The sequence below is a fragment of the Staurois parvus genome, unplaced genomic scaffold (genome assembly GCF_062004578.1).
Source record: "Staurois parvus isolate SC_StPar_1 unplaced genomic scaffold, SC_StPar_1.0 ptg000376l, whole genome shotgun sequence".
Taxonomy (NCBI): Eukaryota; Metazoa; Chordata; class Amphibia; order Anura; family Ranidae; genus Staurois; species Staurois parvus.
This window is the reverse complement of record NW_028318172.1, coordinates 267,763-285,859: the sequence shown is the minus strand read 5'-3', so window position 1 is coordinate 285,859 and position 18,097 is coordinate 267,763. Positions and strand designations below refer to the sequence as shown.

Below are 18,097 nucleotides of genomic sequence, written 5' to 3'. Positions count from 1 at the left end.
AATAGGATAGCGTATATATATATATATATATATATATATATATATATATATGTAGATTCTCCTCCTGAGAGGATTTCCAAAAAATTCCCCGAGTATACAGGGTAAATTAGGCCCATACAACATGCCCTATGAACACCATGTAGGCTCTGTAAATCTCAACAGCCGTAAGCTTTTAAATAACTTGCCACCGGTGGAATATATGTTTCCCTGAGGGATTGCCGTTTGCGAACCGCTGTGATAATAGCCCACTGGTAGTTCTCAAAAGGTCTTGGGCCTACCTAACAGGGAGCTGTGACATCGCCGTTCCTTCCCGCCTCGTGGGCGCCGCACCCTGTGAAGACGCCGAGCGTAGTGACGTCAATACGTTGACGCGTTTCGTCCGCCAATCACCGCAGACTTCGTCAGAACTGGGAGGGGACTTCAATTCTTTGCCTTATATGGTGCACTAATTGCATACCAAAAAGTCTCCACCTCGCCATCTTGTGTTGAAAGAATATCACTACATTGGGAATATCCAAAAGTGAATTAAAACATATATCTTGAATTTTAAAATGATTGCTGGATGTGGAAGAGGAGCCTAATTACTATGGATCAAATCATCTTCCAAAAGAATGATAAACAGGAGATTATTATTAGCATATTTCACTTTCACATAGGGAAACATCAAAACCAAGTCCAGCTACCAGGATTTCAAAATCAGTCCTATTGTTCTATATGCTCACCACCTAATAAGAGTAGAAAAAATTGAACAATTAGGTTCATATTTTGTCCACAGAGGCCCATATTTAGTTCATATATAAGGTATCGCAATGTAGATTATAGCTCAGGGTATATAGAGAGTTCAAGGGAATTTATTTCAAAAACACCCCAAAGTTAAGTTCTGTGTTTAGTCCAGATGGGACAAGTGCCCCTAGGGTATAAATCCAGAATTTTTCTTTTTGTAGGAGGACTTTATCAAAATCACCCCGACGAGCCGAAATATTCAGCAGAAAGATCCCTTTTACTTTTAGACCATCTGTTTTGCCCCCGTGTACTTCTTTAAAGTGTTGCGCCAATGGGTTCACTTTTTCTCCCTTTCTTACATTCCTATTTTCATTTCTAATGTCTCTCAGATGTTCACCAATCCTAGTCCTAAGGCTTCTTTTGGTTTTACCTATATATATCTTTTTACATGGGCATTCTATCATGTATATCACTTTACTACTAGAACAGTTAATGAAGCTTCGTATTTGAAATATCCTAGAGTTATCATTGTTGAAGAACTGATTAGACTTATGTACAAATGGACAAATCTGACAATGACCACATGGAAACATACCATATACACCAGTCTTCCTAGTTAGCCAGTTTCTCTGTGGTACCCTCTGAAATTCTGATTGTACTAATATATCATTTAGATTCCGAGTTCGTTTTGCCACCATATGGGGGCTCTCTCCTACCACTTTCGCTATCTGCGGATTTTGAATTAGTAAATGCCAATGGGAGTCCAGGGCCTTCTTGACTTCATCCCATTGTTGTCCGAATTTAGTTATGAATCTTACCGGTTGGTTTTCAGTATTCGCAGCTGCCTTTGGTTTTGATTTATTAATTAGTTCCTCTCTTGATTTACCGAGGGCTCTTCTTTTTGCTCTTCTTAGGGTTCTATGTGAATAGCCCCTCTCTCTGAACCTTTTGTAGAGCTGGATAGATTCATGTCTATATTCTAATTCTTCTGTGCAGTTTCTTTTTATTCTCTGGAACTGACCAATAGGGATTCCCTGTTTTAGACTCCTTGGATGGTAGCTATTAGCATGTAGAAGTGTATTGGCCGCTGTTTCCTTTCTAAATGTTTTAGTGACCAGTTCATTTTCGTGGACAGAGATTGACAAATCCAAAAACGTTATCACCTCTCTATCCACTGTATAAGTAAGTTTGATATTTCTATCATTCTTGTTCAAAAATTCCATAAAGCTTTTAAGCTCATCCATACCTCCATCCCATACCATTAGGACATCATCAATATATCGCAACCAGGTTATTGCATATTGTTTATAGGGAGTGGAGGGATATACTAGCTCCTCTTCCCACAGACCTAGATGTAGACATGCGAATGCCGGGGCCCAAGGTGCTCCCATGGAGGTACCACATATTTGCTGATAGAAGAAGCCCAGAAACTGAAAACAGTTATGGGTCAACATAAACTCAAGCAAATCCAATATAAATTCATTTTGGGCCTCCATTTCAGGAAAATATATCTCGAGAAAATGGGCCACCGCTTTCTGTCCCCAAACGTGTGGGATGGAGGTATACAGTGATTCCACATCGATGCCCACCAGGAGTGCACCTTCTGGTACTTTTACATTTAGAATCTTTTTAAGTACATCCCCCGTATCTCTTACATAAGATTTGAGCTCCAAGACCAAATCCTTGATCAAGTCGTCTACAAATTTACCTATTGGTTCCAAAGGGCCACCAATAGCAGATACTATAGGGCGTCCCGGTGGTTGAGAGGGATTTTTATGTATTTTTGGGATTACGTAGAAGGTGGGGATATTATATGTATCAACTGTCAGCATATCACATTCCCGTTTGGTTAATAGGTTTGCTTCACGTGCCAATCCCACTTTTTTATTTAGATCAACCACAAGTTTTGGGAACGGGTTATTATGTAGTTTGCGATATGTATCCAGACTCCTCAGCTGTCTAAGCACCTCCTTCTCATATTCCACACTCTCTAGTAGTACTACATTCCCCCCTTTTATCACTCTTTTTAATCACAATGTTTTTAGCATTTCTAAGTTCCCTAAGGGCTATTCTTTCACCCCTAGTGAGGTTATCAGCATTCCTCATTGTCCAGTCTATTTTTCCAAGGTCATCATGTACTAGATCTAAAAAAGTACTTAGCCATTTATTTTCCCTGATATTAGGCATTCTTCTGGAAGGAGTTTTAAGTCTAGTATGTCTTTTCCACTTGTTAGAAACATCTCCCTCCCCAAATTCACTGTCTGTGGGAGTCTCGTCAAAGAGACTAATGAGATCTCTTAATGCCTGTTGTTCCCTCTCTGAATTCAGATCACAGGGATTTTGTTCTTCTCTAGATACATATGGAATTCTTAAAAGGATCTTTCTCAGAAACAAGTTTAAGTCTTTATAGACCTCAAACAAGTCCATTTTGTCCGTAGGAGAAAAAGTTAGACCTATACGCAGTAAATCATAGTGTCTTTTTTTCAATACAAAGTTAGATAGATTTATTACCTTAAGGTCATTCGTTCCCCCCTCTTGGTTAGTCTTTATCTCTTGTGACTTCTGGTTCGATTTTGATTGGATGGTTTGAGGGCAATTGGGGTGTTTCTTTCTTCCTTTGTCCCATTCATTTGTTTGTTTGTTTGTTTTAGTATTCCATGGTTCTCGCCATCTGTTTTTTCCTCTAAAAAACTGACAGATCTCTTATTACTTTCATCATCATCCTCACTCATTGATGAATATCCTCTATTATTTCTAGAAAAATGTTTTTTACGTTTTGATCGACTCCTTCCTCTACTATTAGTTAGATCAAATATCTCACCTTTCTCCCAGTCCTCTAAGTCTCTTCTAAATTTTTGTTGTTTCGTAAATTTCAGATTTTTTTGTATTTTTTCTATCTCTTTTCTAAGGAAATCATTGTGTTTATCAAACTCAGGATCATTCTTCAGAGGATCAAGTGATTTTGCGCTCTCATTAATTTCATTAGAGAGTTCATTTAGTTGAACCTTCTCTTCTTCCACAATTAATCGCATAATCTCTATGCCATGTTTTATACAGACCTCTTTCCACCTTTCCAGAAATCTGGGGGTGTGAAGATGTTCTGCTGGAATTACCCTTTCTCTTAATCCCCTGGGAACAATCCCTCTCTCTATATATGATTCAAGGGATGTAATATCCCACTTTCTATTCAAATATTTAGTAGTTAGTTTCTTGTGTAGCTTAAACTTGGTCTTGATGTCTCCCTCATTTCCCTCTCCTTGGGGGTCTAAGTTCTTAGTAAATGCAGATCTAATTTCCGCATCCATCTCCTCATTGATCAGATAGGCCATTACCTCCTTAGGTATTTTTCCTTCCACAAAAGGGGAGGGAGTTACACAGTATCATATAGATATAGTCAAAAAATATCAATAATCCAGCAATCACTGTACACCATGCAGATGTTTAAGACTGAGTCCAAACCTCCAAGGTGGCAGAACAGGTTATAAGAACCTTTTAGGAAGTATATCACAACAATAAAGCAAGAGCAAGCCACCAAAAATGACACTAATTGTTAATGTCATAAGCACATCTCCGACTCACTTATACAAGTGTGGATACATAAACCCAGGGGACAGCATACTAAACAATATGATAGTGTGACAAGAACACGCCTATCTGAAAAAGAAGGTTTCTAAAAGATCCACGCGGAGTAGTATGAATTCAAATGAATTTAACAATACTTTATTTGATCACATAGATCATGGGGAGGTTAAACATGAGCACGGTGTACATATGAAAAAAATAAAATCATGTTTAAAAACACTTAGCGTCTTCAATTTAGGGTCATCTTAGCCAACAGAGCACCATATAAGGCAGAGTAGTGTAATGATGGAATAGTTATCCTGGATTTCCGTAGGTTTCCTGCTTAATATTTGTGTGAACCGTATATTCAGTGGGTGTGTTCCCAGTATATGTCAGGGACCTCCTGGAATGTACAAGCTGGAACACAAAAATACATGGTATGTATCTAGCAATATGGAAACCAAATCACATCCAAAATTTACCAGGCCTCCCTCCACAATAGTCAATGGATACTGCTGTTACCTTCTCAAAGGTGAGACTATCATACCCGCCTCTCAAATGTAGGGACTTCCTGGATAGCCACCCCAAATGGAACAAGGTCCACAGTACCAAATGATTCTGAGGATATATATAGAAAAAGATAATAAATGTGTAGATCATGGGCATCAGGTAACCCCGAAAACAAAACACACATGGAGATGTGGATATATTACCATCAATGAGGATCAAGAAGACTCCTGTCGACTTGAACTAAGATCAGGTCCTTGATGCTTTTCCAAAAATGCATATGGGGGTGAGGGACCAGGTATACACGATGCGTGGATTTCAAACACATATAGTGTGTATATAGCATATAGCAGGCCGTAGATACCTGAATTTAATATACCCAGTAAAGGGTTTCCAAAAATTGCTCAATTTGAGAAGGTTATTTGCGGTTTTATAAGGATGTGGCTATGTCACAGCAAAAAGATACCTGAATAGGATAGTGTATGTATATATATATATATATATATATATATATATATATATATATATATGTAGATTCTCCTCCTGAGAGGATTTCCAAAAAATTCCCCGAGTATACAGGGTAAATTAGGCCCATACAACATGCCCTATGAACACCATGTAGGCATCTTTAAATCTCAACAGCCGTAAGCTTTTAAATAACTTGCCACCGGTGGAAGATATGTTTCCCTGAGGGATTGCCGTTTGCGAACCGCTGTGATAATAGCCCACTGGTAGTTCTCAAAAGGTCTTGGGCCTACCTAACAGGGAGCTGTGACATCGCCGTTCCTTCCCGCCTCGTGGGCGCCGCACCCTGTGAAGACGCCGAGCGCAGTGACATCAATACGTTGACGCGTTTCGTCCGCCAATCACCGCAGACTTCGTCAGAACTGGGAGGGGACTTCAATCCTTTGCCTTATATGGTGCACTAATTGCATACCAAAAAGTCTCCACCTCGCCATCTTGTGTTGAAAGAATATCACTACATTGGGAATATCCAAAAGTGAATTAAAACATATATCTTGAATTTTAAAATGATTGCTGGATGTGGAAGAGGAGCCTAATTACTATGGATCAAATCATCTTCCAAAAGAATGATAAACAGGAGATTATTATTAGCATATTTCACTTTCACATAGGGAAACATCAAAACCAAGTCCAGCTACCAGGATTTCAAAATCAGTCCTATTGTTCTATATGCTCACCACCTAATAAGAGTAGAAAAAATTGAACAATTAGGTTCATATTTTGTCCACAGAGGCCCATATTTAGTTCATATATAAGGTATCGCAATGTAGATTATAGCTCAGGGTATATAGAGAGTTCAAGGGAATTTATTTCAAAAACACCCCAAAGTTAAGTTCTGTGTTTAGTCCAGATGGGACAAGTGCCCCTAGGGTATAAATCCAGAATTTTTCTTTTTTTCCACTTCTTTGGTGGCTTTTGCAGTATGCTTTGGGTCATTGTCCATCTGCACTGTGAAGCGTCCAATGAGTTGTGAAGCATTTGGCTGAATATGAGCAGATAATATTCCCGAAACACTTCACAATTCATCCGACTGCTTCTGTCAGCAGTCACATCATCAATAAATACAAGGGAAGCAGTTCCATTGGCAGCCATACATGCCCACGCCATAACACTAACACCACCATGCTTCACTGATGAGGTGGTATGCGACGGATCATGAGCAGTTCCTTCTCCATACTCTTCTCTTCCCATCACTCGGGTACAAGTTGATGTCGGTCTCATCTGTCCATAGGATGTTGTTCCAGAACTGTGAAGGCTTTTTTACATGTCGTTTGGCAAACTCTAATCTGGCCTTCCTGTTTTTGAGGCTCACCAATGGTTTCCATCTTGTGGTGAACCCTCTGTATTCACTCTGGTGAAGTCTTCTCTTGATTGTTGACTTTGACACACATACACCTACCTCCTGGAGAGTGTTCTTGATCTGGCCAACTGTTGTGAAGGGTGTTTTCTTCACCAGGGAAAGAATTCTTCGGTCATCCACCACAGTTGTTTTCCGTGGTCTTCCGGGTCTTTTGGTGTTGCTGAGCTCACCGGTGCGTTCCTTCTTTTTAAGAATGTTCCAAACAGTTGTTTTGGCCACGCCTCATGTTTTTGCTATCTCTCTGATGGGTTTGTTTTGTTTTTTCAGCCTAATGATGGCTTCACTGATAGTGACAGCTCTTTGGATCTCATCTTGAGAGTTGACAGCAACAGATTCCAAATGCAAATAGCACACTTGAAATGAACTCTGGACCTTTTATCTGCTCATTGTAATTGGGATAATGATGGAATAACACACACCTGGCCATGGAACAGCTGAGAAGCCAATTGTCCCATTACTTTTTGTCCCTTAACAAGTGGGAGGCACATATGCAAACTGTTGTCATTCCTACACCGTTCACCTGATTTGGATGTAAATATCCTCAAATTAAAGCTGACAGTCTGCAGTTAAAGCACATCTTGTTCATTTCATTTCAAATCCATTGTGGTGGTGTATAGAGCCAAAAATGTTAGAATTGTGTCCATGTCCCAATATTTATGGACCTGACTGTATGTCTTTCTGTCGGGTATGCATACTTATAAGCCATTATTACATGGAGGAAATAGTGGCATAGATTAAAATCTGATTTTAGTTAAGAAAGGTCTATGTGGTTACTGTATTAAGTTATTTTGCGTTTATCTAATCAGTGTAATTATTGTTATGTTTTCCAATTCTGCCGTAGAGAACACTTTTGTCTCTTTAACTTCCAGGGAATGCAAGAAATTCTGAGGTGTTTCATTAAGGAAGGGAACACAGATATGAACCGTCAAATTGAGTTCATTATTAGACAACTCAACTCAGGTTAGTGTACTTGTGCAAGCTATTTCTGACTTGTTATGATGTAACAGGATAGTTCAATTTCAACCAATCCAGCCCGTGTCTGCATGCAGGCTAATATCAATTTGTAAAACATTGTTGCTGAGCAAGGAAAAATATATGTTTAATTGGTTTCACTGAGACGTATCTTTTTAGAAATTCAACAGACTCCATAATCGTCGTGTTGACCAAAAGACAGTAATTTTTTTATTAGGAGCAATGCAGATAAAAAGATTGGAGGTTGAATTTTGGTTACCACTTGCTCAGATTTTGACTGTGATTAAAGTGATGAAATTGTAATGAAACAGGTTCAGAAGCAACAATAAAAGCATCTTGATAGTCATAAATTGTACTAAGCTAATATATAAAGTGAACTTGATATTTTATATGCATGCCTAAAGGACAACTTCTTTTACTAAAGTAGTTTATTTACAGCTGCCTTCCACCCCCTTTAGTATAACCCATGTGAAAAAAAAAAAAACAGCCTTAAGCCTTGTTCTGGAGATGATCACTGTTCGACTGCTGTACAGTGCAAAGTCATTGATTGAAAGTAGTCCTGACTTGGACTCTGTGCTTTCTATGTATGCATGCTGAGGCTTATTCTTTCCTATGGCTTCATCCATATTTCTCTGTATGGCTGTGTCAAGCATGACACACAGGACAGAGACAGTGCCATGCATGGGCAATAAGCTCAGAGAAGTGTTTTTTTCAGTCAGACAGATCCTGGCTCACAGACTTGCATCAGGAAGAGTGTATGCATAAGGCACAACCACTGTGTAGTTTTACTTTGTGAAAGCACAGCCTGTATATGTACTGAGCAAATATGGGTTATCCTATGTATATAATGTAATTACAAACTATACATAAAAACTAGGTATTTAACGATTTGCTGATTCATGTATGTATAGAAATGCCCTGTCAGCAAGTGGTTATTACAAGATAATAGCTGCAGCTGTGATCTTGGTACCATTTTTTCAGCTGGTGATTGGCTGTTTTGTAAAAATGATGTAGTTCAACATTTTCAGGCACAGTTTCCTGTTAATTTGCGTTTTAGTTTGGAACTGGTGTGCACTGGTCTACAGGAACCATGCTGTCTGATTCCTGATCATGTGGTCAACATGACAGCCAGTCATGGTGATCACATGAGGTTTGTTTACAATTCTTTAGAGGCACAGTGATAGCTGAAGCTGGAAAGTTGTATAGTACAGTTTATTGTCCAGTGTAAAAATAATACTTGTTTAAAAACGTTTTATCAAAACTATTTTGTGTAAAATAACCCACAAAATGCTTTTTTTGTAAATTAGTCATAGAGTTTGTCTCATGCTGATCGTGCAAAAGTCCTTTTTAAAGCTGAACTCCAGGAAAAGCAAATATTGTCTAAATACTGAATAAGAAGCTTGTGTATTCTTAATTGAATCTTGATGTGCTTTGTGAATGTCTTGTGGATTTTTGAGCAATCCAGCGCGACACTTGTGCCTCTGTACACCGGTCACTGCTGCTTGTACAGGGTGGGTGACTAGTCTTGTCTCCTTCCCACTCCTGTACTTTTCTGCAGGCAACCTGTAGTGGATGAGCGTGTTGTGTCCTTCCCATTGCTCTGCCTGCTGCACAAGTTATGTGCAGCTCAGTGATATACAGGGTTAGAGAAAAATGGAAACACTACATGCTTTGCAGGTGAGCAAGTGACAACATGTTAGTGGAAGTGATATAACATTCTTTTGCTTCCACTGTTAGATGAGACAGCTAGCTAACAGGTGGGAAGCCTCACTGTCATCATTCACTGCATGCGCTGCTGATAATACCAAGTCATATCAGAGCTTACTGAGCTTCAAAGAGGGCAAATTGTTGGTGACGTGAAGACTGAGATTGAGCTCTGCAGTCATTTTGCAGCAGTTGTTTTCTTTTTCTGGGTCACAATCCTGCACAATGTCCTTTTTGACTATTTTGGTCAGTTGACCATGTCGACCATGCTTATAATTATCAGACGACATTTTCCCAGAAACTGTATATGCTATCATAACCTTTTTATTTCTCTACCTTTTAACACAGCATATAAATTGGCAACTTCAGTCATAGAGGCACCAGCTAAGTGGCATCAACAATTTGCCCTCTTTGAAGCTCAGTAATCTCTGACGACATTCTGTATCGCTAGCAGTGCATACAGTGAATGATGAAAGTGAGGCTTCCCACCTGTTAGCTAGGTGTCTTATCACTCATCACTTATTATTATACAGGGTTTATATAGCGCCAACAGTTTGTGCAGCGCTTTCACTCTCAATGTGAAGCATATTGTCGCTTCACACCTGCAAATCATGTAGTGTTTCCATTTTTTTGTCTAACCCCTGTATATTTAAATGAGAGTTTTTGTGCCCACAGTTCAGTTTTGTTGCCTAAATTATCTGTTGAAGAACATGTCAGTTCAGAAGAATTTCACCTTGTCTGCCTATAGCTATTTTATCCAAAATACTATGTACAGGGGAATTGAATCTGTTTTCCTCTTTGTGGCAATGACTAGGCTACATTTCTGTTTAAATAAGATTTTTATATACAATTTGATAGAAAAGTCTCCCTTGTTACATTACCTGAAAGAAAAACTGCAACCAATCAGTCATTGTTCACTTTGGGTAATAAGGATCTAAATAATTTTTATTAAAAAGTTCATCAGCAGCCTGCAGACAGTGTACTTGAAAAGACTGATATTTTCTGGGTTTTTTTGTATTAGAAGAGAAGTTTGATGAAGCAGCAGAATCTGATGATGAGGAAGAGGCAGATGAGGAGGAGGTGAGCTTTCCAGAATTTTATCGCACATATAAAACTCCCTTTATTGAATGTCCAGATAACTGTGACTCACTGTTGTGGCAACGGGAACATTTATAGAGCAATGGTTTACTCATGAACCGAATACATTGGAAAAACAAAATTACATTACTGTGGTTATTCAGATTTCAAAGCTACTGTTCCCTGATTGCAACCTAAGTACAGTTTAATGATTTTTGCCCAGTGTTTGTATTTTGGAGTGGATACCCATACTCATCAGATAATTATAATAGAACGTCTATGAACTATTATCCTAAATGATACACTGTATGATGGAACTTGGTACTATACTATACTTTGTACTGTACTATCATTTTTTTTTTCCTTTCATTTTTATTGGTTGAACTAGATTGGCTTGCGTCTTTTTTTCAACTGGGCTAACTATGTACTGTGAATGCAGGTGAAGTTGCAATTACATGCTTTTACACATATTTTAGTCAGAAATGTTTAACTGCCACATACATTGTATTCTTGAAAGACACATTTTCTAATATTCAGTATGCTGCAGAATCCCTTCTGCATGTTTCTGAAAGTAAACATTGATTGGTTGTTATTAGAGCATACAATATGGCGATAGCATATCTGCATAGCAGATCCATTGTGCTATGTGTGTGATCTGATATCCAATTTATAGAATATTTCCAGCGCAGTAGTAAATAAAATGGTGTAGCATTAAGGTGGCTCTGTTGTTTTGCTCTCAGCAGCTGCTGAAATCCAGTTGTAAAGTATTTCTATACAATATTTTACATTTAAACTGACTACAAATGTAATATATGTTAAATGATATATTCTTAATAAATAACAAAAGAAAATATATGCAAAACCACTACACTGACTTTAGGTGAATTGCTTCTAATCTTAGTACTAAATGTAAACACATCTACACACAAAGGTGAATGCTGATTGTCTGACCATTAAATATGATTCATTCCCGTTGCCTATGCTTATATCCTACTTGCATGAATGTAGCCTGAACCTACGCATATCTCTGCAAACAGTATGAAAAATAGTCAAATCAGTCACAAATTTCCAACATGCCGGTTGGAGTGAGATTATATTATGGATAATGTGCTCCTGCTACAAATTATATGGATACTTGATTACAATAGGGAACTGCATAATCTACACGAAGGAAGAAGGCCATAAGCCTCATGCACTTAATCATGGGATTATGAGATGAAGCCTAATGTCTTTTATCATTTGCTGCACACAGTAGTTTATCCTGTTTATAGAATACCAAAACCAAGTCATACAAAACTGTCAGTTATTCTTTTCATATGAAAATCTAAGCAAAGTATAGAATGGTTGCTGTTTCAGTGGGCATGACATTACCTGAGTGTTATTGAGGTCGTGATGTAATCCGCCTGCTTCTCTACCTAGGCAAATCAGGGAAGCCTTGTATTTTTTGAAAAAAGCAGCTCTCCTTATTTAGTACACCTTTTTCTATATGTAGCATAGGCTATAACAGTAAATTACACATTCACTATCAGCCACTCGAAAGTGGCATCTGTATAATTCATTTCATTGTATGTGGCCCAAAGTAAGTATTTAAAGTAATCTTATTCTTTGAGTTCTCTTTTAAGGACTTCAGTTCTGGAAGGTTTTACCCCCTTGATGACCAGGCCATTTTTTGCTATTCCGCACTGTGCTACTTTAATTGGTAATTGTGCGGTCATGCAACACAGTACCGATACAAAATTTATATAATTTTTTTTTACACAAATAGAGCTTTCTTTTGGTGGGATTTGACCACCACTGTTTTTTTTTACGATATAAACGGGAAAAAAAAAGATTAATACTTAAACAATATTTCTTTCTTTCTGCTATAAAACATACTCAGTAACAAAAAAAATCAATTTTTTTCAGAAATTTTGGCCAAAATGTATTCTGCTACATGTCTTTGAATAATTTTTAATTAACAAATTTGTATATTGATTGGTTTGCATGAAAGTTAAATCTCCTACAAACTGTGGTGTATATATACTGTTTTTTTTTTTTGTTTTTTTTTATACTACTAATGGCGGTGATTAGCAGCTTCTAATGGGACTGCAGGAGAGTGGCGGTCACTCTGAAACTAGCTGACACTGACATCACCAGTGACATCAATACAGTGCTCAGTGATAATACTATACACTGTCACTGTACTAATGACACTGGCTTGGAAGGGGTTAACCTCTAGGGTGATCAGAGGGTTAAATGTCTGCCTATGTGTAATGTGTGCAAAATGTGCTTCTTTTACTAAACCATCTCTAAGTTTCTCATCCCTGCTTTGCCCTCTACACTGCTTAGTGCTTCAGTAAGTGCTGGCGGGGCAGAGCAGATTGCCATTGACTGGCAATTACCGCTCTTTGCTCAGAGCAGAGGGGAGAATTGAGTGATCAGCAGTGTTTGATCACTCAGTTCTCAGTCTTAGAGCCAGCCCGGAGCAGATGCAGTATTGGATCGATAGTGGGGATTGAGAAAGATATTCACTCTACAGACACACAGTTAAGGAGGGAGCAATTTATGCATGCAGCTGCCTAATACTCATAAACCTGTATTAAAGTGTAACCAAATTGCAATACTTCCACTCCAACGATTCAAAGCCTGTGAAGTCCATCACAGGCGTCAACATTTTTTTTCCCAGCTTTTTCCAAGTTCTGGGTCTTTGGTCACCTTGATTGGCTGATGCAGGATGACCCATGCACCATGTACACAATGTACAATCCAAAGGAGACTGTGAGCAGGTGGGTAAGTTCAATCTATTGCAGAAAAGACATGGCATGACTCTTCTGCAAAAAAACCCTGCCTGGTTGCAATTATTTTTTAACAACTTAATTCCACTTTAAATCTGTCTCATTGCTATTATTTAGCACTTGCTGTGCGACCAAATTGATAAATGTCTCCCATTGTATTTCTGCAAATGAATGCTGATGCATTATTGGTGGCGATTTGCTGCAAATCATACTTTAAAAAAAAAAAAATTATCTGTTCCTTACATACCTGAAAATCTTACCCCTACTTTCTGTAACATGCTAACTTGAGCTGAACTCTAAAATGCCTGAACACCTTTCCACACCTACTCTAGGAGCAATGAAAAGGTCTCCAACCTTTACATTCTCTGTAGGCCACATGTACCACCTTGGATGCAACTAGGTCTGGAATGGAGCATTTCTGTGAAGTCCATAGCTGGTTCTGATCATGCCGCATGAAGAATCCTTATCTTCCTTGTTTGCCATCTCTGTATTGCTGTTGTATAAGTTCTAGTGATCAGGCTGAAAATGGATATGCGCCTTTTTTTTTTTTTTTACCTAGCTATGTAATTACAAGAAATTCAGGGTGAAAACACAAGTGCCACTGTTCAGGGGCCAAAAATGTGCATAGTAACAAACACTGTGAAAAAAAAGTCTAATTGTCTGGAAAAAGAAAAAAAAATTAAAAACTACACCAGCAAACGTAGCCTGTTTTTCTACATTGTAATGTTTTAGAAGTTGGTGTTAATAAAAAGCACCTTATTAAAATGCAATAAAAAAACATGGCCATTTTTCATTTGTACAACATAAATCATTGTAAGGGAAATGTTGCACAAAAGAAAATGTGTTTGTTTTGTGTTTGTCGCTGCACCAGGTTACTTTGTCACTTACATTTGTAGCAACAATTCTGTTAGACTAGGAACTTTGCCACTGCACATTTATCATTCCTGACTGACTGCCAGGTAAAGATCAAACCACTTACTGTGTTATAAGCAAACTGTAATTCTTACTTTTCCCTGTTACTAATTGGTGAGTATCTAAAAACCTAGTTTAACACCAAGCACTACATTTGACACTTTAATCACCTGTGATTTATCACTGTGTAGAATATACTGTAAACACCTTTTTTTCTATTCAGGAGGAGGAAGATGTCCTGGAAGCTAATTTGGACAAGGATGAAGCAATTCAACCTCAAGTTGGGGAATCCTTTGGGGAAAAACTACTTACAACAGAATATCTGGGAGTATGTTGACACATCGCCTCCTCAATGTCTGTCAAATGCCTGTTTTTTCATACATCAGATTGATTTACATTTCTTTGCTTGTGCTAAGAGGTCAGCAAAGAAAGCAGAAATTGTATAAACAAAGTGAGGCATAAAGGCTCCACAACCATTCAAAACTGTTTATTGATGATGTTAGATTTGAAAGCATAGTTACATACACTATATTGCCAAAAGTATTGGGGCGCCTGCCTTTACACACACATGAACTTTAATGGCATCCCAGTTTTAATCCACATCCATAGGGTTCAATATTGAGTTGGCCCACCCTTTACAGCTATAACCGCTTCAACTCTTCTGGGAAGGCTGTCCACAAGGTTTAGGAGTGTGTCTCTGGGTCTATGTTTGACCATTCTTCCAGAAGCGCATTTGTGAGGTCAGACACTGATGTCAGACAAGAAGGCTTGACTTGCAGCCTCCTCTTGAATTCTTCCCAAAGTTGTTCTGTCAGGTTGAGATCAGGACTCTGCAAGCCAGTCAAGTTCCTCCACCGCAAACTCTCACATCCATGTCTTTATGGACCTTGCTTTGTGCACTGGTGCACAGTCATGTTGGCACAGGAAGGGCCATCCCCAAACTGTTCCCACAAGTTGGGAGCATGAAATTATCCAAAATATCTTGGTATTCTGATGCCTTAAAAGTCCCCTTCACTGGAACTAAGCAGCTAAGCCCAACCCCTGAAAAACAATCCCACAGCATAATACGCCCTCCACCAACATTTACACTAGGCACAATGCAATCAGGAAAGGCCCTTTGACCTGCAGATGAGAGCACATGGCCTGCTGCAGCCACATGCTTGCATCTTCCTTTTTATCTTCTCTGGCTGTATGAGGATTGGCTGATCCTAGGATATTTTTGAAGAGCCTGCCTACTGTGCCGTTATCCATCAGTGAGGGGGATGGATCCATCGTTGGACCCTATACCTTCAGGAGGGGTCCGGGTTCCCGGTTGGTGCGTTATTGCTTGAACAAGCGCTTTGACCCTGTGGGGCCGCTTCATGGAGGTGAGGGGGCATTTCACCCAGTGTCAGATCTCCTTCTATGTATAATCTTTCATACAACAACACCATTTAAGGCCTATAGAACACGTCCACCATTGTTAGGTTGAATCGTTATAAATGGATGAGACTCACTATATATGTTGGATGATTTATATATGGTTTTTGACCTTTTTTTGATCTATTACTTTTATGTGTCACGGATTTACGTTTGTGTCACTTATTCTATTATTTAGCCCCTAATTTTGGGTCACGAATAATTAGTTCACACTTATTTATACTCTTATTTACATTTCCCAGCTACAGGATTACGTTATATAGGCTTTGTGGCTTATAATTTTCCACCATATACATCATTGTATAAGTGTCACTTAGTCACTCATTTTTTCACATTATCCCCAATTAGGGGTGATTGATATATGGTTCACTTTAATCATACCAGTTCCTATTTTTGTTTGAGTTTTGGCTGATCAAATATTCAGCAACTGCATAGCGTCATATCAGCTTTGTGGTTTTTACCATTCACCACTTTTTTAATAGTTTTTTATGTTCACTATGTACACTATATGTGTCTTTACTCTGATATTTTTATAGCCACTATTAGTTGGCACGCAGTATACCTGAAGGTATATTTTCACATCACAGCACTATTTTAGTGCATATTTAGCACTGTCGTGGTGGGATCCTATTTTGTGGAATTATCACCATTTATGTTGGCACCATTTATGCTTACTAAGGATTGTCATCTATAGTCACCTATTTATCATTAATGGTGTACCTAGGTTACACCTTAGATTTATCATTTAGGGGGTATTTTCACTGTTATCCATTATTTTGGATTTTTCATGTGCATTCTATTCTATCTTGTTTTTTTGAAGATTCTACTTTATATGTTCGATTTTGTGAAGTTTTTTTGTTTTTTTTGTTTTTTTTTATTACTTGATTATGTGATATATTCATTTATTAGCACAGCACCAAATAATTTCTATTTAGCAATCAGGAAAGTACCATTCTCCTGGCAACCGCCAAACCCAGACACTTTCATTGGATTGCCAGACAGAGAAGCGTGATTCGTCACTCCAGAGAACACGTCTCCATTGCTGTAGAGTCCAGTGGCTTTGTGCGTTACATCACTGCATCCGACGCTTTGCATTGCACTTGGTGATGTAAGGTGATGGCAGCTGCTCGGCCATGGAAACCCATTTCATGAAGCTCTCTATACACTGTTGTGCTAATCTGAAAGCCACACGAAGTTTGGAGGTCTTTAGCTTCTGCAGACAGTTGACAACTTCTGAGCACTGTGCGCTGACCCGTGGCCTACCACTTCGTGGCTGAATTGTTGTTGTTCCCAGCCGCTTCCACTTTGTTACAATACCACTAACAGTTGACCGTGAAATATTTAGTAGCAAGGAAATTTCACGGATGGACTTATTGCACAGGTGGCAACCTATCACGGTACCACGCTTGAATTTGCTAAGCTCCTGAGAGCGACCTATTCTTTCACAAATGTTTGTAGAAGCAATCTGCATGCCTAGGTGCTTGATTTGATACACCTGTGGCCATGGAGGTTATTGGAACACCTGAATCCAATGATTTGGAGGTGTATACTTTTGGCAATATAGTGTATTTACCAGAATATAAATGTCTTTCATTTTATAAGTGCATTTTTAAAAAGTGCATTCATAATTCATTTTATCTCACATTGCAGATCATGACTCATACCCTTAAAGTAAAAAAGAGAATGTTTTCTGGTATACTACAGAGTGTTGATGAACCATTACAAAGACCGGTCACCCCCAGCCGTCATCGAGCTGTGTATACAATGTATGTACCTCTTACGAATTGTTTATCCATTTTCCTTTCACCTTGGTTCAGTCTCTGCTGAGTAAGCTATTTTTATTAAAGAGGGACTGTTACTTTGCCCTTTCAGGTGTCAAGGGTCCCCTGATCCACTAATTCTCACCTAACTGGTGCTCCTCAGTACTAAAATCTCCAGTGTTGGTGTTAGGAGGATGGTGGTATCACTCCCTCTGTCATATGACATTGCTTATGCCTAGCAATTGACTGTTAGACCCCAGCACTGTAACCCTTCCCTGAGCGAGGTGGCAGTGTCTCTTTAAAGTGTATCTAAAGACAGTGTCCAAAAAAGATATATATTTTTTTAAATTTTGGATAGAATATGGAAGCATTGGAATGCCTATCAGGTTTTTGTCTGTGTCCTCACTAGGGGGATTCACTCTCTCGGTCAGCAGGAAAGAAAGCTAGAGAAAAGCTAAAATTTTGAGTTGCCACCATAACAGGAATAGAGTAGGTATCTTTCAATGGAGTTATTTTGCTCCAGTGCTAAGAGATGATTTCTTTCTGTTTGATAAATTTCTTATCACTGCCAACTGTGTACACAGACCAGGAACCAAAGAGAAATCTCCCCAATGAGACGCAGATATTTTTTCAAAAACAATGATGACATTTTAAACCATTCTGCAACTGTCAATCGAGAATGAAAAACAAAGTTAGGACATACTGTAGATATATAGTGTATTTTCACTTTTTTTAGCCCCTTTGTTTATGAGGGGGCTGTGTTTGCCATAATTAACTCTACCTGTACTTGTGCTGGCTGATTT

The 18,097-nt window shown here is 38.6% G+C and overlaps 1 protein-coding gene and 1 long non-coding RNA gene across 4 annotated transcripts in view; one reads left to right on the top strand and one right to left on the bottom strand.

The window, feature by feature from the left end:
- The window catches only part of ARMC9 (armadillo repeat containing 9), a 207,083-nt gene that overhangs the window by 165,627 nt on the left and 23,359 nt on the right, over positions 1–18,097 (top strand). For all 3 annotated transcript variants that reach the window (XM_089685434.1, XM_089685436.1, XM_089685435.1), the window contains 4 exons: positions 7,546–7,636; positions 10,374–10,432; positions 14,339–14,443; positions 17,185–17,300. In XM_089685434.1, coding sequence (XP_089541560.1) covers positions 7,546–7,636; positions 10,374–10,432; positions 14,339–14,443; positions 17,185–17,300 — 371 coding nt within the window. The remainder of the gene's footprint in view (positions 1–7,545; positions 7,637–10,373; positions 10,433–14,338; positions 14,444–17,184; positions 17,301–18,097) is intronic.
- Positions 4,422–4,904, bottom strand: LOC149456072 (uncharacterized). Its single transcript, XR_016313958.1, has 2 exons — positions 4,807–4,904; positions 4,422–4,701 (listed from the first exon to the last, which is right to left on the bottom strand). It is a non-coding gene; the product is annotated as an uncharacterized LOC149456072 (long non-coding RNA).